This window comes from Pseudozyma hubeiensis, assembly GCF_000403515.1.
Source record: "Pseudozyma hubeiensis SY62 DNA, scaffold: PHS66, whole genome shotgun sequence".
Lineage (NCBI taxonomy): Eukaryota > Fungi > Basidiomycota > Ustilaginomycetes > Ustilaginales > Ustilaginaceae > Pseudozyma > Pseudozyma hubeiensis.
This window is the reverse complement of record NW_012133848.1, coordinates 65,161-86,557: the sequence shown is the minus strand read 5'-3', so window position 1 is coordinate 86,557 and position 21,397 is coordinate 65,161. Positions and strand designations below refer to the sequence as shown.

The following is a 21,397-nucleotide window of genomic DNA, read 5'->3' as shown; positions in this document are numbered from 1 at the left end:
GAGTCGTCCCCGGAGTCCAAGGCCAGAGCTGTTGCGGCGCTATCAACCTGCGATGGTGGGGGCACCGTTGGGACCCACTAGAGAGTCCAGGCGTCGGTAAACGTGCCGACAGGTAATCAAGCAGACGATGCGAAGATGGGTCGAGCCGATCGCTTTCGAGACAACGGCCTCCTCAGAACGCGAATTGGTGGTACGGATCCAAAGACAGCGAGCAGAGTGAGGCTGTAACCTAGAACCAGAGAGTGGACCGACGAGCCAATGGTCACCGGCAGCTGCACGGAACTCGCCAATGTGGACCGATGCTGCAGGCTGCCACTCTAAAAAATGGACGCTCAAGGTCAGTCAAGTAGAGCACAAAGCGTGACACGACTCGCCATGTCTCAACGCGAGAGCGAGACGGGTCCAAGGACACGGGTGAGAACCAGCCTACTGTACCAGCAGCAGGCAGGAATGGCATTTTTGTCTTTACTGTATAGTTTTATGTAGTCTTGATCATGATTCAAATTTCATTAATAAATATATTTCTGGAATGGCAGAGGCCATACACCGCGAAGGGCTCCAAAGCCCCTGAACATTCCTGTCATCCAACAAGTACACTGTAACGTATCACAAGAGAAGAACAGAGAGGCCACGAGAGCTATTCACTAGAAGGAAGAGCAAGAGCAAGCACCGACGAGCTACGGCGTGACTTAGCTGAGTCGTGATCTCGCTATTGTAGCACGGACTTTCGAGTGAGAGAGTTGATGCAGTCAGCCAGGACCCTGGAATCTCGAGATCCGAGCAAAGATGGCTTGCAGCGTGTCCGCTCCCGAATATCGCAACGCTCATCGTCGTCGACGTACACGAGACAGCCAGGGCTTCGCATCCTTGAGAAGGTGTTGCAAGATCAACAAGACCGCATCGTGTGCTAAGCTCACTCTCTTCGCGCACCGATGCTCGTGGTCGCCCAATGGCCTGGTTCCCACCCCTCGAGTGAAATTCGCTGATGATGTCGGATTCCCGCCGTCTTCGTTCTTTTCCGCCCTCGAACTGTCATGATCCGAGCCGGTAAGTGGTGCTCTGGACGCTTCCTCTCTGCTTTCCGACTGTCGATCGCGACAGGAGTATTGACCTGCTATAGACCGTGTCGTGATCCTATCGCTGCTCTGCGTTCCGCAAGCCTCGAAAAGCCCGAGGAAGCGGGCCGGGCGCACGGCGAATTCGCCTCACCGAAGCCAGCCATTTTGCAGCAGTTAAATTTGATATATGGCTGCATTTTCGACACCGCCTCGCCGCGCGTTCAAAGCTGAGGCAAACTCCTGTCGAAAGCCGCCAAAGCAACTCGCTCGCAGAGACTGTGTTCTGTTATCTGACACTGCCGTCCTCGCAGGGCAGAGCAATGCGTGTCTCCCCGCGTCACTGGTATGGCGAAGACTTCGGCTCCGCCGAGAAGGTACGGAACCGATATGACAAGCTCGTCGGAGGCATCCGACGAAACAAAATGCGACAGAGGCGCTCTCATGGCGTTGCTGACTCGGTGCCAAAGTGGCAGAGCCCAGCTCAGCATCCGGCGTCTCGGAAGGTGCCGAACGTTGAGAAGGAAGGTGGACCGAAAGGGCTTTGGCTCCGTCGAGTAAGGTCAGCTTTGCTCCTCATCTTACCTCTGGAGTCAGAGGGGCTCTACGGGCGCAGTTATCAAGCGTCATTCCAGTGCCACTGCCTCTTAAGGCTAGAGTCATCGAGGACCCCTTCCTTTTCGACCGTCTCTCTATGCGCTTTCCTTCAATGACCTTCTGATCCCTTCGCTCGTCGACGACCTTGAGGAGGCAACAGTGAGCATGGAGGAAGAGCTTTCTTTTGAGCTCTTGAGGCGGTACTACGGATACGATCACGTCAGAGATGCGCAAAGCGATGAGCCGAGAGAGTCTCTTGACCCAGTTATCAGCATCGACAGAAGCCACGGGTGCTTCACGCCCTATGAACTTTGCGATGGCACGTACCATGCACCCAGCAGCTACCGCCAAGAGGAAGCTTTTCCGCAGCAGCCGGCTCAGCTTTACGATACATCGTCCCTTGGGCAGCATTTCGACTTTCACCGCGCAGAACAGCAGGGTCTCGTCGCCCCGCCATCGCTTCCAGCAGTGAGAGCAGGTCGTCAGCCTTCCTTTCCAGCGAGGGATGATGGCGCTCATAGTCAAAGGATCGATTCGGCAGCGAGGTCCTTCGATAGGAATGCAGATCCTCGTTCAGAGCAAAGCACTACGGTGCACGCTGAGCCCATGCCTGGACGAAGAGTACAGCTTGTCCCCGTGACGACGTTGCGTAAGTCGAGTTGGATGTCGTGACCAAAGCGGCAGGTGAAGCTGACGTTCGCGTGACATTGTCCCCTCCTACTTGGTACACACTGTTTCACCGTCGACGTCTCAGCCGCCCTCTACCGCCCTCTTTTTTCTTTTCCCTTGTTCAATGCGGTACAATCGCTCTGTTTTCCAAAGGTAAGAGGATCGATGCGACCATCCATAATGATTTCGCCGACCTCTGGAGAGGAACGCACCACAGCTTTCAGTCCCAGATGCAGCAGAGCTAACTCTGAAAGTGCATGCTGGTATGCCTGCAATTTATGTTCGCAAATGATGGCCACGACAGGTGTACGAGTCCTCCGAAAACATTGTGCTTTCGGCCCCTACTGGGTCAGGCAAGACCGTCGTTTTCGAGCTAGCGCTGGTACGCATGCTTACCAAGGAGCCCGAAAATGTGCGCGCCGTCTATCTGGCACCGACCAAGGCCTTGTGCTCGGAGCGGACGCGCGATTGGTCGACCCGCTTTGGCCCGGTCGGATGCGGTGTCACCGAGCTCACTGGCGATTCTGCTCATGGCCTGCACGTCGCTCGTAAAAGCCGTCTGATCGTCACGACGCCGGAGAAATGGGATAGCCTTACCCGCAAATGGGATGAGAACTCGGGCATCCTTTCAACCATCCGCCTACTGCTCATCGACGAAGTGCACATCCTCAACGAGGCGCAACGAGGGGCCCGTTTGGAGGTCGTGGTGACTCGAACCAGGAGCAGAGGCTGTCAGGTGCGCTTCGTCGCTGTTTCGGCCACGGTGCCCAACCTCGCCGATGTAGCGGCTTGGATCGGACCCAACCTATCCGCTTCGACACTCAACACTGATGTGCTTGGCAAACCTGCCGCCGAGGTCTTTCAATTCGATGACGAATACCGTCCATGCCCGCTGCAGAAGCACGTGTATGGCTATCCGAAGGCCAGGGACGAGTTCGCCTTCCAGGCCTACCTCAACCACAAATTGTATGATCTGATCGAAGCGCATGCAGCTGGCAGGCCGTGCCTGGTGTTCTGTGCTACGCGTCGTTCCACGCTTCAGGCTGCCAACACGATAGCCGAGGCCTGCAAGAAAGCGCGCGAGGCCGGTGGAGGCTCCACGCTCTTGGGCGGCGGGGCTGGCGGTCGACGCGGCGTGGAGGTGGCGACGGTTGACGATCCCGATCTCACTACCCTCATTCCTCTGGGAATTGCCTTCCACCACGCCGGTTTGAGCATCAGCGACCGTCGAAAGGTGGAACAGGCATTCCTAACAGACAAGATCGCGGTCCTATGCTGTACGACCACCCTGGCGACCGGCATCAACCTCCCGGCGTACTGCGTCATCGTCCGAGGGACCAAACAGTACGATGGACGCTGGTGCGAAATTTCGGAGCTAGATATCATCCAGATGATGGGCCGTGCTGGGCGACCGCAATTCGATCGCAGCGGCGTTGCCGTCATCATGTGTGAGGATACGATGCAGGCGCACTATCGAGATCTGGTCAGTGGCAGCCGTGACATCGAGTCCAGCTTGGCCCCCTGCCTGATCGAGCATGTCAATGCTGAGATCGGCTTGCGCTGCAGAACCACGGAAGCGCAGATCGAAGATTGGATCCGTCAAAGCTTCATGTGGACGCGACTCCAGAAGAATCCGACCTACTATCTGAGCCAGGAGGAGGGAATCGGACTCGATAGTGTCGAGGAGATCCTGAAACATCTCGTCGCCAGGACAGTGACAGCTCTCGAGAAAGCCTCGCTCATTTCTCGGTCTGGAGGTACGGACGAAATCGAGTGCACAGAGTATGGCGTCATCATGTCGCGATTCTTCATCCGTCACAAGACGATGCTGGCTCTCATGGAGATTCCGACGGGTGCCAACACGAGGGCAATCCTGGAGGCGCTTTCGCAAGCCGAAGAGTTCGGGGATCAAAGGATGCGGCCGGGCGAAAAGGCGGTCTACAACTCGCTCCGCACGCATCCAGAGATCCGCTTTCCGCCGCGTCAGATTGCGAGCGTTGCGGACAAGATTTCCCTTCTGATTCAAGCACAACTGTCCGCGATCAATCTGTCACAGATTTCGCAGCCTGCAGTCGGAGAAGCAAGCCCTCAGATGGACATCAAGCGGATCATGCCGCACGCGACCCGTATTGCTAGGGCGATCGTCGATATTGCCATTCATCGCCGGGATGGCACTGCGTGCAGAGCCTCGCTGGATCTTGCACGTTCCATCGCTGCCGAGGCGTGGGACGGCTCGCCAGCCATGCTTCGACAAATCGATCAGATCGGCGATCGCTCCGTCAAGGCTCTCGCAAACGCGGGCATCACGACTTGGCAGAGCCTGGCCAGCACGACCCCGGCCAAGATCGAGATGATACTGAACCGCAACCCTCCTTTCGGCGGCAAAGTGATCGCAGCGGCGCAGTCGGTGCCACGGATCGGTCTCGAAGTGATGCAGAGATCGTCTTCGCCTTCGAAAATCTCAACTCTACATCTACCTCACAATAGGATCGAAGATCCTTCAGCGTCGACAAGCCAGCTGCCACCTTCCAGCATCAAGGCCGTGCTTGACGTGACGATCCGAATCGAAAACCGCGCGACGTGCATGCTGAAAAGCAAGAGGTCGAAGATGGCGTTGAGCGTTTGCGTGCTCACACTCACATCGGATGGCGGATTCGTCGACTTCCGCCGCATGCCCATTTGGCGGTTCGACTCGGAGAAGCGCTTCACGATGCACGTTCATCTCGAGAATCCCCGGACGCGCATCCTCACGTACGCCGCTTGTGACGAGATAGCCGGCACATTGATGCAGGCCAACTTGCTACCCATAACGGACATGACGAGCGGATCCCATAGGACTCGTATCGTGCGCGCCGAGCTTCAGCGCGGGGGAATGAACGAGCATGCTGCTGGGATCATTCAGACAGAAGCAGCAGCATCGGAATCTTTTGCGAGCGGCGATACCGGGGAAAGTCAGGGAGTCACAGCGATGTCGAGAGGGCCTGAATCCGACGAGGACGCGATGCAAAAAAGGTGCGTAGCGATACTGCACTCAGATCTGACTGACACGCGGAAGATTGGCGATGCTGACAACCGAAATATGGCTGCGAAATCTCAACCTCCTCCATCACACTCTCAGATGCAAGCACAAATGCAAGGGCGACTGTCGCCATGTGTGTTGTCAACGCGCCAGAGATCAAGAACTCACAGGCAAGGTGGACCAGTACGATTACCAGCGCCGTGGCGTCCAGGATAAATCGCAAAGCTCCATGGGCAGGAACTTGCAGCCCTGTCCGATGCCGTCGAGCGAGTCTAGCGCCCTCTCACAAAAACGCAAGGCGAGCTTCGAACCGCACGACGATGCCACAGTGACTCAGGATCTCTTCAGCCGGCTGATCGAGCAAGACGCCGAGTTTGATCGAGTATTCGGCGTTGAAGGTGCGCTGCAGCTTCCTCCTGGTAGGAAAGGTGGATTTGCCAGCGGGAGCATCCCTCGCCGTGGAGCAGATACGCGAGAGGTCCCGGGAGCGAGCCATAGGTCGATTGACGAGCTACGAGCCCGCGCCCACTCCCATCTGCCAACAGACGTCAATGAGCGAGGGCGAGATGTTTCTTCAGCCAGTATGACAGGCAACCACGAGCTGGATTCGAGCTCACGGCCGCTTGCTGAACTCGTCGACGAAGCGCAGTTGTCACCGCCAATCGAAAGGCCCCCTCAGCGACGCTTCCTCAAGGATCTCAGCCATCCCGCCTGGCTCAACAGCACCGGCAGAACGAGCTAGAACCGAGCTAGCACTCCTCGCATGCAAAGCTGGAAAGGTTTTCGGAGGGTCTCTCGCCACCTTGATGCACCAGGCTTGCGTGCGTCGCTGGAGAACGGTCTTCCTCGAAAGCCAAGGGTTCATGGTAGGCGTCCAAATATAATCAAGACCATATCGAGTGTTAGAAAATAGTTCACAGTAGGTAAGGCTTTTTTTGTGTGAAAATCATTAATATTTATTTTTTCGAGTGAGATTGGCGGCCGCGTCGCGCGTCGCGCAGAGTGCGAAGAGAGCAACACCGTGCACGCGCGAAAGCAAGCTGAGCCGACACTTCAAGTAGCCAAAGGGTCTCTTCCTGCCTGCTTCGGAACGTCCGTTACTCCTGATCCACGTCCTTCTCCTTCCATCGGCGTATCCGCAGTGTCTCTGTATCCACCACGGCATCCGTATAGCATATTCATATTCATACTCATATCATCGTCTACCAGCACAGTCGCACTTCCGTACCTTCCTCGTCAATCTCAGGATACCCTGCCGAACGACTCGTCATTCTTACGCTCGCGCATCTGGCTTTGCAAACGCCATCGCGATTTTTCCCCTTACTATCGCTCCGTATCCAGCCATTCGGAACAGCTCCGAATCTCTCACACTCATCGGAGATGCCGAGTAAGGCGGCACCCAGCTCCAAGCAGTCGACGCTGCTTGGCTTCTTCTCCAAGGTTGCTCCGACACCGGCCAAATCATCGCCCGCTCAGAATCCTCCCGTGCAGAGATCTCAGCAAAAGGGCTCAGATAAGGATGCACCGGGGTCACCGAAAGCGGTCAAAGCAGCCAAACCCAACACATCTCAGCCCCTCGACACACCGCCGCCAAGCGAGTCCAGATCCAGCACTCGAGCATCTCGACCATCATCCCATGACGATACGCGCCAGGGCGAAGCAAGCCGTCCGCCATCGTCTTCTCCTACACTGCACCGCTCAAGCTCACTGTCGACCGACAGCCTCGTGACCGCTCCACAAGCTGCTTTGGTAGCGAACAAATCCTCCGACTCTGACGATCTCACGCCTCCGCCCAGCAGCCAAGGGGACGACATGGATCCCATGGACGTCGACGATGCTGAAGATACCGAACAACCACTCTTCCGTCGTCGCGCTGCAGCCAAGCGGCCCGTCACATACGCCGAGTCCGACTCTGAAGGCGGCGCGGCAGTAGATTCCGACAGCGAGGATGACCTTCCCAGAACCTCCGGCATCCGCAAGCGCAGCTCGGCCAAGCGAGCTCGCAAAACCCGCGACGAGGACGATTTTATCGTTCCGGACGATCACGAAGATGAAGAAGATCTCCCCATGGACGCAGCCAGCGCTTCGGAGGTCGACGACAATCCAGACAGCGAGTACGGTGGTGAGGCAGACTCTGATGACGAGCCATCGAAACCCGCCAAAGCCAAAGCAGGCAGCAGGAAGGGTGCAGGCGCCTCGACCTCTGCTGCCACTGTTCCACCGCGCGCCACGGGCTCCAACATGGCCCTCAACGCTTTCAAATTGGGCAGCAGCTCATCGCCCAGGTCCTCCCTGCAAGGCGGCGGCAGCAGCAACACAGCTCGCAGCGGACCATCGGCGTCCCTCTCTCACCTCACCAAAGCGGAGCGTCGCCTGATCGAAGAGAAACGCAAGAAGGCGGACAACGAAGAGGCCTACAGCTTCCTTCTCGATTTGCGCGACAAAGACGGCAACCGCCCCGGCGATGCAGAGTACGACTCACGCACCGTTTACATCCCCAAGTCAGCCTGGAAGGATTTCACACCTTTCGAGAGACAATTCTGGGAGATCAAGCAGAATCACTGGGACACGGTACTCTTCTTCCAAAAGGGCAAGTTCTACGAGCTCTACGAGGAGGATGCGCTTATCGGTCACCGCGAGTTCGATCTCAAGCTCACCGACCGGGTCAAGATGAAGATGGTCGGCGTCCCTGAAGCTTCGTTCGACATCTTTGCGGCCAAGTTCCTTGCTCTCGGATACAAGGTCGGTCGCGTCGATCAGACCGAGACCGCCGTGGCCAAGGGCATGCGCGTCGGCGAACGCTCGCGCGGTGGTGGATCTGAGATCGTCAACCGCGAACTCAGACATGTCTTGACCAGCGGCACCATCGTCGATGCCGCATCGTTGCCCGACGACCTCAACAGCTACTGCGTCTCTATCAAAGAGTCCGCCACAGCCGGCCGCAACGGTCCCATTTTTGGCGTATGCACGCTCGATGCGGCTACCGCCGAATTCAACTTGACCGAATTTGAAGACGACGAGTCGAGGACCAGGCTCGAGACCCTGCTGCGTTCGCTGCGACTCAAGGAGGTGCTTCACGAAAAGGGCGGCCTCACCGCGCCGACGCTGAGGGTCCTTCGCTGCACGGTTCCGAGCGCCGCTCAGATCACCATGCTCAAGCCCGGCGTCGAGTTCTTGGAGCAAGAGACTACTCTGCGCAAGCTAAACGCCCTCTTCAATCCCGACGTGGATGCCGAGGCCCGTCTGGACTCGCTCGATCCTGTCGACCCATCCCTTCTGCCGGAGGGGATCGCCTCCATGGTGGAGCGCCCTTCCGCCATGTCGGCTCTCGGCGGCATGCTCTGCTACCTGGCTCAGCTCAATCTCGACCGCGACCTCTGCTCGAGCCGCAACTTTAACATTTTTGACCCGCTTCGACAGGACAAGTGTCTTGTCCTTGACGCCCAGTCGCTTACGCATCTCAACGTCCTGCAGAACGACGAGGGAACAGACGAGGGCACGCTCCATCGTCTGCTCAACCGCTGCGTCACGCCGTTCGGAAAACGTCTTTTCAAGATCTGGCTCGTCGCTCCGCTGGCAAGCTCCGACGCGATCAGAGCCCGTCAAGATGCTGTCGAGGATCTGCTCCAGAGTTCCTCCTTTGCCGACGAGTTCGAGACGTTTGGCAAAGCTCTGCCGGACATTGAACGCATCATTCCGCGAGTACGCGCCGGCAACTGCCGACCGCGCGATTTTACCACGGTGCTCAAGTCCCTGGCGCGCTTCGAGAAGGCCATCAAGCAGCTTCGCAACCAATGCGAAGGTTTCGCCACCAACGTCGTGGACACGCTTCTGCAGTCGGTCCCGTCGGTGTCCACGATTGCCCGCGAGCTGCAATCGAGCTTCAAGATTACCGAAGACGGCTCCTTCACGCCGATCGAGGGCGCTTTCGAACCCTTCGACCGCGCAGAGGCGGCCATCGCCGAGGTAGAGGCGCAGCTCGAGCACGAGATCGAGACGTATCGCAAACAGCTCAAGCTCGCTTCGGCCAAGTGTGCCTGGAAGCATCTCGGCTCCAAGGACATCTTCCAGATCGAGGTGCCCGTTGCCATCAAAGTGCCGAGCAACTGGACCAAACTCAGCGGCACCAAGGATCGCAACCGCTGGTACTCGCCCAAGGTGCGTGATCTCGTGCAAGATATCAAGGAGGCGCGAGAGACCCGCCTCGCTGCGCTCAAGCAGTTCCATCGGACCCTCTTCTCCAGCTTTTCCGAGCAGAGCGACGTGTTCCTTCGAGCCATCAAGACGATCGCAGAGATCGACTGCCTGCTCTCGCTGGCCAAAGCATCGTACGCCATGGGAGAGCCTTCGTGCCGACCTGATCTGGTCGATAGCGAGACGGCGCTGGTCGAGTTCGAAGAGCTGCGCCACCCCTGCATCGCAGGCGACAACGTCGAGTTTATTCCAAACGACATTCGACTCGGCGGCAAGAACGATGAGCTGATCATCCTGACAGGTGGAAACATGGCGGGTAAGAGTACCACAGCGCGCACAAGCGCTACCGGCGTCATCCTTGCCCAGCTAGGCTGTCGTGTGCCAGCGTCGAGCGCACGTCTCTCGCCCGTGGACCGCATCGCCTCGCGAATGGGTGCCAACGATCAGATCTTCCGCAACAACAGTACATTCATGGTTGAGATGCTCGAGGCGTCGCGCATCATCAACGAATGCACGCCCCGCTCGCTGGTCATCATGGATGAGCTGGGTCGAGGCACCAGCACGTTCGATGGCCAGGCCATCGCATTTGCTGTCCTCCACCATCTCGTCAGCCGCACACGCTGCCTGGCCTTCTTCCTGACGCATTACACCAATCTCGCCTACGACTTCAACTCGTACTCGCGCGTCAGTAACAAGCACATGCAGGTCCTGGTCGACGACGCCAAGCGCGAGGTAGTCTTCACGTAAGTATCGGCTCACACACTTGGGCTGATGGTACACACCGAGGTTCGTTGAGTATGTTCCTGACTTTCTAACTCAACTTTGATCCAAATGACAACAACAGGTACCGTCTCGTGGATGGCATTGCCGAGTCGTCTTACGGCACACAAGTAGCAGCGCTGGCAGGAGTGCCGCACGAGATCTGCGATCGAGCGGCAGCCGTCTCGAAGCAGTTCGCCGACGCGACCAAGGCGAGTCAGGCCGAGAAGAACAAGAGCGCGATCCCGCTGGCCTTGCTCAGCGACTTTGTGCACCTCTTCAAGCTGGCCGGAGAGCAGGCGCCTGCGTCCAGCGACCGAAGTGCTGAAGCCAAGGCGCTGACGACGCTCTCGCAGCTCGACATCATCCGCTCTCAAGTAGCTGCGCTGGACGATGGGTCATCCTCCGCCGTCACCGCACCCAAGTCATCCAATAGCGCCCCTCCAGCTCCCACCTCGACCTGTACGTAGTGCTCCCTTTTGCCTTGCCAATCACTCAAAGTTGCCGTACCCACATAATCTCGAAGCGTTCAAGCTCTGACCTCTCTTGTGTGCTTGCCTCCCTTCTCTGTGCCGATGCTCAACTTGCTTGATTCGATGGACAGCCGTCGATCAAGACAGCAAGATGACGGTGGAGAAGGAACAAGACGAGCCCGCCGCTCCACTCCGAACGGCGGCGAAAAAGATCACCACTTACGCAGGTCGTGGCCGTCGGGCCATGACGGAAGACTGTGAGTCGCAGAACTTTTCTTCGCCCAGTCGCAGGGACGATGAGGACGAAGCGAAGCAGAAAGCGCCAAGCAGTCCGATCTTGTCCTCGGTGCACACTCCGCTCTTCCCTTCGACGCGTCAGGCCAAACCGCTGCCGCGCAGGCCACAACCCAAGACGGCGTCTTCAGGAGCAGCTGCGCGCCAACCAGAGCAGCTCATCCTGGACTTGGGACAGCGGATCCGGATTCGGTGCACCGAATGCGATATGCAGTACGACACTTCTTCGGCAGAAGACTGTTCGCTGCATGCCCGACACCACGAACGCACGGTCAAGGGTCTCGACTGGAGCGCGAAAGCTTTGGCGATCTCGGGAGAGGTAGTGTCGCAAACGACGCTGTCACGACGTGTGCCGCGAGGCAAGTCGGTGTTGCTCTTCAAGCAGAGCAGTGCGACGGGCGAGAACAGCCAGATGGAGCCAGTCACGATTCGATGCTACGACATGTCGACGCTCAAGGACGCGGTCGCCTCGAGGAGGATCAACGAGCTGCTGCAGACGGTGGACGATGCGTTGGGTGCAGCTGCAGTCAACGTGTCCGAGATCGAGGGATGCAAAGTGCTGGTCGCGGTTTGTGCAGGTCGAGCCGCTGGAGCAGCTGTTGTGGGTCGCGTACCTGCAGGTCAAGCTCGAGAGGTGCTGCCCTCAGTCAGCAACAAGGAGAACGACGAAATCGTCGTCAATGACGGCGAGGCTCCCAAGCTGCCATGCACAGTGTGGAACGACGCCGGCGACGCCATCTTTGTCTCTGATGCTCTGCCGGCTTCCAAAACACCACCGGTGGGAGTATTTCGGATTCATGTCATTCCGAGCTGGAGACGCACGGGTATGGCAAGTGCTTTGCTGGATGCAGCGGCAGACAACAGCGTCTATGGATTCGATCTGAACGGTCTCGTCAAGACGTACGGAAGCCGAGCGAGGTCGGTCGCTTTCAGTCAGCCTACAGAAGCCGGAAGGAAATTGGCAGAAGCATGGATTCGGACGGCTTCGACGGAGACGGCTCGCTTAGTGGTGTTTGAAGCTTGATCGTGTTGTAGCAATCGCATGAGAATGACAGAGAGATTCTTCAAACGATGCCGGGACCGGACATTGATCCAGTGAACTGTAGTAAGAGTCTGGACAGCGACGTTTGGGTTGATCTGCAAAGACGACGCGCGCACCGCCAGCCTGGCACTACTCTAACACTCTAACAATCGTACTGACCGCAAAATATTTTCGTGCGAGTGACACGCCGCCAAAAGTAAGGAGAGGAAAGCAACGCGCTGTGGCTCAAGAAGAGAGACGTAGAGTGATCCGAGCGGCAAGAGAGTGTGTGTTGAGCTGGAAGATTGACAGTCGAGCAAAGCTGCCACGCCGCCTGAGTCCAACACGTCGCATTGCTCTCTCCGCAGCTCATCGTCATCATTCTCAATCACCATCGCATCACAGCCGCCTTATCAACCCCATACACACATCTCGACAGCTCGCTGTAGGCAAACGACACACCCTTCCCCGAACACGACACCCACCACCAAGCGGCTCGGCTTGGGTTGACGTTCCCACATCATGTCGTCGTCCGAGGCCATCGCGTATACCGTCGTTGCTTCCGATCCCAGCAGTGACGGAGTCGAGCTTTCGACGCAGGATCTGCGCAACAACCTCCAGCGTGGATCCGATGAGGTCAAGCTCGAGACCCTTCGACGCATCATTGTCTCGACGCTCAATGGCTCTCCGCAGCCCAACTTACTCATGCCCATCATCCAATATGTCTTGCCCAGCCGTAACAAGCAGCTCAAAAAGATGCTTCATTTCTACTGGGAGGTCTGCCCCAAGCTGGATGAAAAGGGCAACCTCAAGCAGGAGATGATCCTCGTCTGCAATGCCATCCGAAACGACCTGCAGCACCCCAATGAGTACATTCGAGGCTCTACCTTGCGCTTCTTGCAGAAAGTCAAGGAACCCGAGCTGCTAGAACCGCTCATCCCCACGATCCGCCAGTGCCTCGAGCACCGTCACAGCTACGTCCGCAAAAACGCTGTCTTTTGCGTCTACACGATATACCAACAGAATGAAAACCTCATTGTGGATGCTCCCGAGCTTATGGAGACATTCCTCGCCGCCGAAGCCGACACCACGTGCAAGCGGAACGCATTCGTGCTCCTCTGTCACACCGCTCCCGATCGCGCCGTCCAATACTTCCTCGGTCTTGGCGACCAAGTAGCGTCGCAGGACGAGCTCATGCAGCTCGCCATCATCGAGCTCATTCGCAAAGACTGCCGTGGCGAGTCGCCCAACCGCCCCCGCTACATTCGTGCTGTCTCGGAGCTTCTCTCTGCTCCCAGCCACTCGGTCAAGTACGAGGCCGCCACCACGCTTACGACGCTCACACAGAACGCGGCTGCTGTCAAAGCCACGGCCAGCGCGCTCATCGAGCTCATCGTCAAGGAGAGCGACAACAACGTCAAGCTCATCGTCCTCGACCGTCTCGATGCGCTACGCACAAAGCACGAACACGTCATCGACCCCCTCGTCATGGATCTCTTGCGTGTTCTCAGCAGCCCCGATATGGACGTCAGACGCAAGGCTCTTCGCATCGCGCTCGACATGGTGTCGAGCCGCAACATCGAAGAGGTCGTGCTGCTGCTCAAGAAGGAGCTCATGAAGACCGTCGACTCGGCGCAGTCGCAGGACAAGAACCTCGAGTACCGCCAGCTTCTCATCCAATCCATCCACACCTGCGCCATCAAATTCTCCGAGGTCGCCAGCAACGTCGTACACGTGCTCATGGAGTTCCTCGGCGACTCCAACAACCCTTCCGCTGTCGACGTCATCGCCTTTGTTCGAGAAGTGGTCGAAAAGTTCCCCGACTTGCGTTCCTCGATCGTCGACAAGCTGCTGCGCACCTTCACGGACATCAAGTCCGGCAAAGTCTTCCGCGGCGCGCTCTGGATCGTCGGCGAATACTGCGCTAGCATCGAGGACGTCAAGGAGGCCATGCAGCAGATCCGCAAGGTGGTCGGCGAGGTGCCCATCCTCGCGGCAGAGGAGCGTCTGCTCGACTCTTCCGCCGCAGAGGTGGATGGCGCCAAGGAGGAAGCGGACGCCGCATCTTCATCTTCAGCATTGGCAACGGCCAAGCCTGCCACTTCGGCGGCCAACCGTGTGCGAGCCGACGGCACCTACGCGACAGAGACCGCCTTCAGCTCCGAGGCCAACCAGGCTGCCCGTCTCGAAGCGGTCAAGAGTGCATCCAAGCCGCCGCTAAGGTCGTTGCTGCTTCTCGGCGACTTTTACACGGGCGCCGTCCTCGCGTCTACGCTCACCAAGCTCGTGCTCCGTTTCGCCGAGCTCTCGTCCGACGCCGCGGCCAAGAATAGTCTCCGCGCCGAGTCGATGCTCATGATGACCAGCATCGTGCGTGTAGGCCAGTCCAAGTTCGCCGCCTCGCCCATCGACGAAGACTCCACCGAGCGCATCATGGCGTGCGTCGAGACGCTCGCCTCGTCCATCGAGGACGCCCAGCCAGAGAGCAAGGAAGCCAAGCAGGTGTTCTTGCACGATACAAAGCAGGCCTACACCAAGATGGTGGAGCACGAGCAGGCCAAAGCGGCGGAAAAGCTTGCCAAGGAGACCAAGGTGGTCAAGGTGCAGCCGGACGATCTGCTCTCCTTCCGACAATTCTCCAAGAAGGCGGCGGACGATGCGGCCGAGGAGTACGAGCGCGAACTGACGCAGGCGACTGGCACTGCTGAGGCTGCCAAGGACGACTTCATCAGCAAGCTGGCGCGCGTGGTCCAGCTCACCGGCTTCTCGGATCCCGTGTACGCTGAGGCCTACGTCAACGTACATCAGTTTGACATCATGCTCGATGTGCTCGTCGTCAACCAGACGGCGGAGACGCTGCAGAACCTCTCGATCGAGTTTGCCACCCTCGGCGATCTCAAGCTGGTCGAGCGTCCGTCCAACTACACTCTCGCACCCTACTCGTACCAGTCGATCAAAGCCACCATCAAGGTATCCAGCACCGAGACCGGCGTCATCTTTGGCAACATCATCTACGAAGGCGCTGCTGGTACAGGAACGCAATCCGCCGGAGATGCCAAATGCGTTGTGCTCAACGACATCCACATCGACATTATGGACTACATTGCACCGGCCTACTGCAACGAGGCGCAGTTCCGCGCCATGTGGACCGAGTTCGAGTGGGAAAACAAGGTCAACGTCAACACCTCGATCACCGACCTGCGCGAGTACCTGGCTCACATCATGAAGAGCACGAACATGTCGTGTCTCACACCGGAGGCTAGCTTGGCGGGAGAATGCGGGTTCCTGTCGGCGAACATGTACGCCAGGAGTCTGTTTGGGGAGGACGCGCTGGCCAATCTGAGCATAGAGCTGCTACCGGATGGCAAGACGATCCAGGGTCACGTGAGGATTCGCAGCAAGACGCAGGGGATTGCGTTGAGTTTGGGAGATAAGATCACGCTGGCGCAGAAGGCGGCGAGTAAGGAGTAGGTGCACATGCGAATTGGATTGATTTGGTCTTTTTTTCTCTGATGTTACGAGCCGTGTGATCTCGGCCATTGTACTGTGATGCGATTGTGAAACAAGATCCAGTGAGCAGCACGTGTGACAGGTCTTCAAGCAGTCACACTCAGGCATACCAGCCGCTGGTATCGGGGAGTCCACCTCCACCACGACCACCGCGGCCGCCCCTGTTACCACCTAATCCACCCCTGCCGCCTAACGGATTCTCCCCTCTGGGCGGAGCCAGTTCGTCCCAGTCCGGCTCACCACCGAAGTTCTGCGGTCTCGCGCCCCCCACATCGGGGTGGCTTCCCTCTGGTCCACCACCACCCGGATAGATAGGATCGAACCTTGCGCCCGGCGGAACGGCTCCCTGTGGCGGTCCGGTACCTTGCGGTGGGAAGCGGTTGCGGAACATGGGGTGGTTGGGACCTACGAACATCCCGCCTCCGGTATCACCGCCGCCGGGGAAGAGGGGTGGTGGTGCGAACCCGCCTCCTCCACCACCGCCGCCGAACCTTGGTGGCAGGGCAAGTGGCGATCCTCCTAGCGGGTCCAAGTCTCGATCGCCGATAATGAGCGGGTTCCTGAACGGTGGTTGGTAGTTGGACGGAAGGGATGGATCGTCTTCATCGCCGGCGAAAGGTGGTCTTGGTTGTGTGGCTCCTCCCGACGGTCGGTTCGGTCCACTCGGCTGAGTCGAAGTTCCCCCTCCCGCGCCACTTGCACTTGCACTTGAGCTCTCTTCGACATACCCATCCTTCCTCAACCCGGGTACCAAATGCTGCAGGATCTGACCTTTGAAAGCCGTCGTGAAATCTTTGATCCTCGAACTGCCAATGTACCCATTCACCAAAGGCTCGGTTTCCGCCCCTTCTGGACGAGGCCACGGCCAAAAGCTCGTCGACAGATAATCGCTCAGCACCACCTCCATCGTACTCGTCTTGGTCCCCTGCAACGCCACGCCGTGGATCACCGCCTTGTTGCCGAGCTTGACGATCCTGATCAGGTAATCGAGCGAGGATTGGTGATGCTTGTATCGAAAGCAGTAGTGATCGGGTCCTTTGGAGTTCCATTCTGACGGAAGACGGTTGGTGGAAGTAGACGAGGAGTCGGTGGTAGAAGGGGGGAGGCGGTCGTCTTCGGAGAGACCGGTGAGACGGAAGTCGAGTCGTGTGAGGATGGTGTGGATGATGGCGGCAAGTGCGTCTGCCGGATGTCGCAGGAGTGGCGTGGAAGAGGAAGAGGAGGTGGGGAGAAGCTGCTGTTGCAGAACTTGGAGCAATGCTGCTGGATCGAGAAGGTCGGACATTGTGGTAATTTGTAGCTCTGAGAGAAGGAACAGCAGAGATTGTTGTCTACTTCAGAGCCGCGGAAGGATCTTTGGTGTTGGTCCGGACAGGAAGACTACAAGCTACGAAAGATGCTAATGATGGTGGGCAAGGAACACGTGTATCGTCTGTGCGTCGTATGCAGGGTCGACTGCGCGCAATCATCAACCTTTTTTTGGCAGGTGGAGGTTTCCACTTTGTCCGCAAGCATGTTAGTCCGAAACAGCATGCATCGATCTTGGTCGGCACCTTGTCGTCGAGCTTCCCGAAACACACACACCACGCCGCCTTTTGTGCGCCTACTTCACTTCTGCATCTCGGGCTGCTCATACTCAAGGTGGTGGTCTCTCTCAATGATCGCACGCAAAATAGAGAGAATCAGATATGGTCGTCTGCAAGAAGTGCTGAATTCCTGGAGCGACAGAGATGATAAGCAGCCTTACTCTGCCTTAGGCGCCTCGTAGCTCGACCTTCTGCACGAGACCTTGACCCAAGCGTTCGATCTCGGCTACGATCGCCGGCTTGTTGAGCTTCACCTGCGTCTTGCTGCCCGCGTTGCTCGGCTGAGACGAGAATCCCAGCCCGACCTTGAAGTCACGCTCGCGATCGAGCGAAGGGTTGAACAGTCCACCGACAACACTTCCACCGTGCTGATCGTGGTACAATCTGAAAGAATCGCTGTACAGCTCCCTCAGCAGCATCAGGAACGCTTCCGCCGAATCAAACCCTGGCTTCGGTCCGGGGCCCAACAGCGTTCCGTTCGACTGGATGGTGGCAGCGGCGTCGTTGGCGTATTTCGTACGTTTTGCTCCCCACACTGTTGGGTCGGCACGGACGTTTTCGCTGTATCGAGGCAAGACGGCGGGATCCAGGTGAATGAGGAAGTCGTAGTGCTCGAGCGAAGGCGTGAAGAGCGCCAGCACCTGATCTTCGGTGAGAGAGGTGGCCTCTTCGAGCACGCGAACGGCGCTGCGGGCGAGCTTCTTGATGCCGTCGGCTACGCCTCCTACAGGACCCTTGCGACCGAATGCGAATCCTTCGGTGTCGGTCTCGGTTGCAACGAACCACGCGCGGTGCGCCATCGAAGGGTCGCTGCCTCGTGCAGCGGTGAAGTTCGCTTCCACTTCGGTTCGTTTCTCTGTGGGGAAGGTGTAGATGTCCTTGGTGGAAGCAGAATCGATCACCGCTTGGATGGACACCATCAAGGGCTCCTCTTTCCACCTCCAGTTGGCCAGCAGTCGCAGGATCCTCAAGAGTCCCGCTACCGCAGACGCCGGCGCACCTTCCTCCGGCGACAGATAGGCTGCTGCGCAAACCAACTCGATCAGCTCCTCCGGCACAGCAGCGGACGAAAGCATCTGACTGGCCAGCCATCTCTTTGTCAACCTCACCGCACCGCCAAACGACGCGAATCGATGACCCATCGACGCAATGTACGAGTGATGCAGCGTCGACGTCTCGAACCGGCCCTGCCATTCGAGCAAGATCTTGCGAGCTCGACGCTTCGCGCCCGCAGATTCGAACCGATCCGCCAGGATCCGTTCCAACAGCAGCTTTTCTCGGTTGTGCATCACCCGCGCTCGGAACGCAAACCCAGAAGCCAGGATGAGCTCCAACCAACACTGGTCCTCCATCTTGCTGGATGCGTTAGGGTCGAACGCGACACGACATGTCGTTCCGGGCAGCTTGTTGGTGATCTCGGCGCACATGCGTTCGAAAAACGCCGCTTTCATGGCTTGGATGGCGGAGAGCTCGTTTGGCCACTTGCCGGAACCTTCGAAGGTGAGGATGATGTCGTGGACGGGGAGGTAGGATGCAGAGTCGGGGATGCGATCGCCGAGCAAGTCGATGTTGAGGGGAGCGGGGACAAAGGCGCTCGTACCGCGCAGGCCGGGGGAAGCAGGAGAGATGGAGATGATGGAGAGTGGGAGAGACTCGAGGGCGCGGAGATCTTTGGATAGCTGGTCGAAGGCTGATTGCACAAGCGTAAAGCCTTTTTCTTCTGTGCTGACGAGGTGTGCGCTTCGCGCGAGGGTTGTGTCGATGTCCAGCAGCGATTCGAAGTGGGACGAGACGAACTGGATCTGCGACTCGTGAATTGAGTGGTGGCGGAACAGCGCATACGAGAGGATCCGACGTGGAATGGCCCATCGAGAGGCTTGCGTCGTCACCGGCCAAACGACACTTTCGAGCACTCTGCCGTCTTTGAATCGACGCAGTTCGGACATTTTGCCCCAGAACGCACGGAACTGCTCTGCCTTTTCCGTCTCTTGACTCGAGGGGCCGTGTTCGACCATCCTCCACGCTTGCTCGCCGTCGAGCACGAGACCGATCTCGGCATCGTTTGAAGCGGAAGGTCGGGTTCCGTCCAGTCTCCATGTCGAAGCCAGTCCGCCTGTAGCGCGGTGCAAGAGCGCGACGAGCTTGGCTCGGCCTTCGAGAGCACGCGAAGCTGTGGAGCTGACCTGGGTCATGGTAGCTTGGAAAGAGGTGCCGAAATCGGCGCGCTGGATTGATGTGGAAGCCGAGATGCCGGTGCCGTTGCCATTGCTTTCTGCCTTCGCCGACGCCTTCGCTGCGGACAAGGGAAGATTGATGCGCGCCACTTCGTCGAAAGTAAACGGAGCAGCGTTGCGGTCTTGCAAGAAGAGCGCGTCAAAGTGATCCGAGCTTGGATCGTTGAGCATCTCGAACGTCCTCCTCGCCTCGTACTGGAGCAGGTCAATCGATCCAGTTGGGATGAACGCGAACAGATTGAGCATGCCGCTGGGGTCGACAAAGACGCGTTCGAAGACCTGGCTGAATTCCTGGCGCGGCATCTTGTCCGATCGACTGGCAAGACCAGCTTCGGGCATCGACTTCATGAATACGGGACTAGCTTTGAAATCGTGCTTTGCCAGCCAATCCATGACACCACGGAAGAGCTGGTAGCTCGAGAAGCTGTTGGCGAGCTTGCTGCGGCCGGCGTTGGTGGTATCGCGTTTCGTCCAGCCGGTCTTCTTTTCCTCTCCCTGCAAGAGATGCGCGAGGATCATGGTGAGGATGAAGCGAAATGATCCGGTGCCAGCAACGAGCCTGCGTCGATCTTGATCGGCGTCGTGAACGTGTTTGGGGTTGAGCCGGCCTCCAGACCCGAAGCCGCGTTGGAAAGCCCAGGTCTTGAGCAAGAGGCATGCGTCGGCAAACGCGGGGCATGCCTGGACAATGCTGTGAAGGTAAACGAGATGCGGCAGGTGGAGGCTGTCCGCGAGGATGGCTGCGTTGTAGCGCGGTGTAGCAGTGGTAGTTGACAAAGCATCGGTCGAAGCCTCGCCGTTAGCAGACGCCACACGCACATTGCTTCGCAGCGGCCCGAGATGGATCGGCTTGAATGTGTCGATCTCGACAGAAGGATGAACGCGGATGGTGCATTTGAGCTTGGAGAAGTCGGTCTCGGACTTGTCGTGGATGGGCCTGAGCACCAACACGGGGCGTCTTGGATCCGCATCTACGAGGCCGAAGGAAGCCGTGACGCCGAGGTGGATATCATGTTCGTCCTCTGCTGTCTGTATAGCATGTGCGAGTGCGGCGAGGTAGAACGCTTTCTTGTGGAAGTATCGAAAGTTGACGTAGTCCTTTGGCTGGAAGAGGCTCGACGGCATTACAGCGGCAATGTCGACATCGACGCCCTCGGGTCGCTTTGCCGTTGACTTAAGGGGCCAGCTGCCTACGAGATGCATTTGTGACGGCTTCTCAAATCCTAGCTTGTAGTTGGCGTCGGTCTTGGGCGCTGGGTCTGGGAACGGGATGCGAACCTTGGATCCAGAGGTGCGCTTCTGGAAGCTTTTGATCGCCTCGCCGACAGGTAGGGGCTCGATGGGTGAAAGAGCTTGGAAGAGCTGGTGCAGCCTGCGGAGAACGGTTTCGAGAGCGCTCGCCTTGTTGAAGGCAGGCCTCACCTCTGGAAGCATTTCGTCAACCTTGAGCTTGAAGACGTTGTTCTTGAAGAGTTCGCCAGTTTCCTTGAGACCTTGGACTTCGGCGAGTGTTGGGATAGCGTAGAGTGCGCTTTTGGTAGGCTTGCGGGAATAAGATCCTGACGCAGAAGATTCATCGAATTGCGATGCATCGGCATTAGGTCCATCATTTTCTGCGCCCTCAAGATCTTCAAAGCCTCCATCCATGTCCTCGTCCGACATGAATTCAACTTCGGATCGCTCGATTCGATCGAAATCGTCCTCTTCCTCGTCATCTTCGTCATTGTCGTCACCATCGTCGTCCTGATCCGACGCGAGCTCGATCTCATCCTGAGATGCTGCTTCTGATTCTACATCATCATCGTCATCGTCGCTGTCCTCCTCTTCGTCGTCGTCCTCTTCCTCGTCGTCGTCGTCATCATCATCATCATCGTCGTCATCCTCTGCATCCGGCAGAGCAGCCGATCCAGTACCATGCAGCGCAGCATCTAACAAGTCCTCCTCATCATCAAAGTCGTCGTTGTTGTCACTGTCGTCCATATACGT

At 57.9% G+C, this 21,397-nt stretch overlaps 8 protein-coding genes across 8 annotated transcripts; 6 read left to right on the top strand and 2 right to left on the bottom strand.

Annotated features, from left to right (window-relative positions):
- Window positions 1–116: 116 nt before the first annotated feature.
- Window positions 117–865, bottom strand: PHSY_006804 (multidrug resistance protein; the record flags this gene model as incomplete). The annotated part of the gene is made up of 2 exons (XM_012337401.1): window positions 117–317; window positions 722–865. 2 exons carry the CDS (start codon window positions 863–865, stop codon window positions 117–119), a joined length of 345 nt encoding a protein of 114 aa, XP_012192791.1.
- Window positions 866–1,378: 513 nt separating this feature from the next.
- On the top strand, window positions 1,379–2,566 carry PHSY_006803 (hypothetical protein; the record flags this gene model as incomplete). Its single annotated transcript, XM_012337400.1, has 3 exons — window positions 1,379–1,612; window positions 1,713–2,301; window positions 2,475–2,566. The coding sequence occupies 3 exons, from the start codon at window positions 1,379–1,381 to the stop codon at window positions 2,564–2,566; spliced, it is 915 nt and encodes a 304-aa protein (XP_012192790.1).
- Window positions 2,567–2,709: 143 nt separating this feature from the next.
- On the top strand, window positions 2,710–5,556 carry PHSY_006802 (potential translation-regulating helicase; the record flags this gene model as incomplete). Its single annotated transcript, XM_012337399.1, has 1 exon — window positions 2,710–5,556. The coding sequence occupies one exon, from the start codon at window positions 2,710–2,712 to the stop codon at window positions 5,554–5,556; it is 2,847 nt and encodes a 948-aa protein (XP_012192789.1).
- A 40-nt stretch (window positions 5,557–5,596) lies between these two features.
- Window positions 5,597–6,082, top strand: PHSY_006801 (hypothetical protein; the record flags this gene model as incomplete). The annotated part of the gene is made up of 1 exon (XM_012337398.1): window positions 5,597–6,082. One exon carries the CDS (start codon window positions 5,597–5,599, stop codon window positions 6,080–6,082), a length of 486 nt encoding a protein of 161 aa, XP_012192788.1.
- Window positions 6,083–6,720: 638 nt separating this feature from the next.
- PHSY_006800 (hypothetical protein) lies at window positions 6,721–10,763 on the top strand (the record flags this gene model as incomplete). The annotated part of the gene is made up of 2 exons (XM_012337397.1): window positions 6,721–10,277; window positions 10,379–10,763. 2 exons carry the CDS (start codon window positions 6,721–6,723, stop codon window positions 10,761–10,763), a joined length of 3,942 nt encoding a protein of 1,313 aa, XP_012192787.1.
- A 154-nt stretch (window positions 10,764–10,917) lies between these two features.
- Window positions 10,918–12,084, top strand: PHSY_006799 (sister chromatid cohesion protein Eso1; the record flags this gene model as incomplete). The annotated part of the gene is made up of 1 exon (XM_012337396.1): window positions 10,918–12,084. One exon carries the CDS (start codon window positions 10,918–10,920, stop codon window positions 12,082–12,084), a length of 1,167 nt encoding a protein of 388 aa, XP_012192786.1.
- Window positions 12,085–12,603: 519 nt separating this feature from the next.
- PHSY_006798 (hypothetical protein) lies at window positions 12,604–15,552 on the top strand (the record flags this gene model as incomplete). The annotated part of the gene is made up of 1 exon (XM_012337395.1): window positions 12,604–15,552. The coding sequence occupies one exon, from the start codon at window positions 12,604–12,606 to the stop codon at window positions 15,550–15,552; it is 2,949 nt and encodes a 982-aa protein (XP_012192785.1).
- A 1,792-nt stretch (window positions 15,553–17,344) lies between these two features.
- PHSY_006797 (hypothetical protein) lies at window positions 17,345–21,391 on the bottom strand (the record flags this gene model as incomplete). The annotated part of the gene is made up of 1 exon (XM_012337394.1): window positions 17,345–21,391. One exon carries the CDS (start codon window positions 21,389–21,391, stop codon window positions 17,345–17,347), a length of 4,047 nt encoding a protein of 1,348 aa, XP_012192784.1.
- Between the last annotated feature and the right edge of the window lie 6 nt (window positions 21,392–21,397).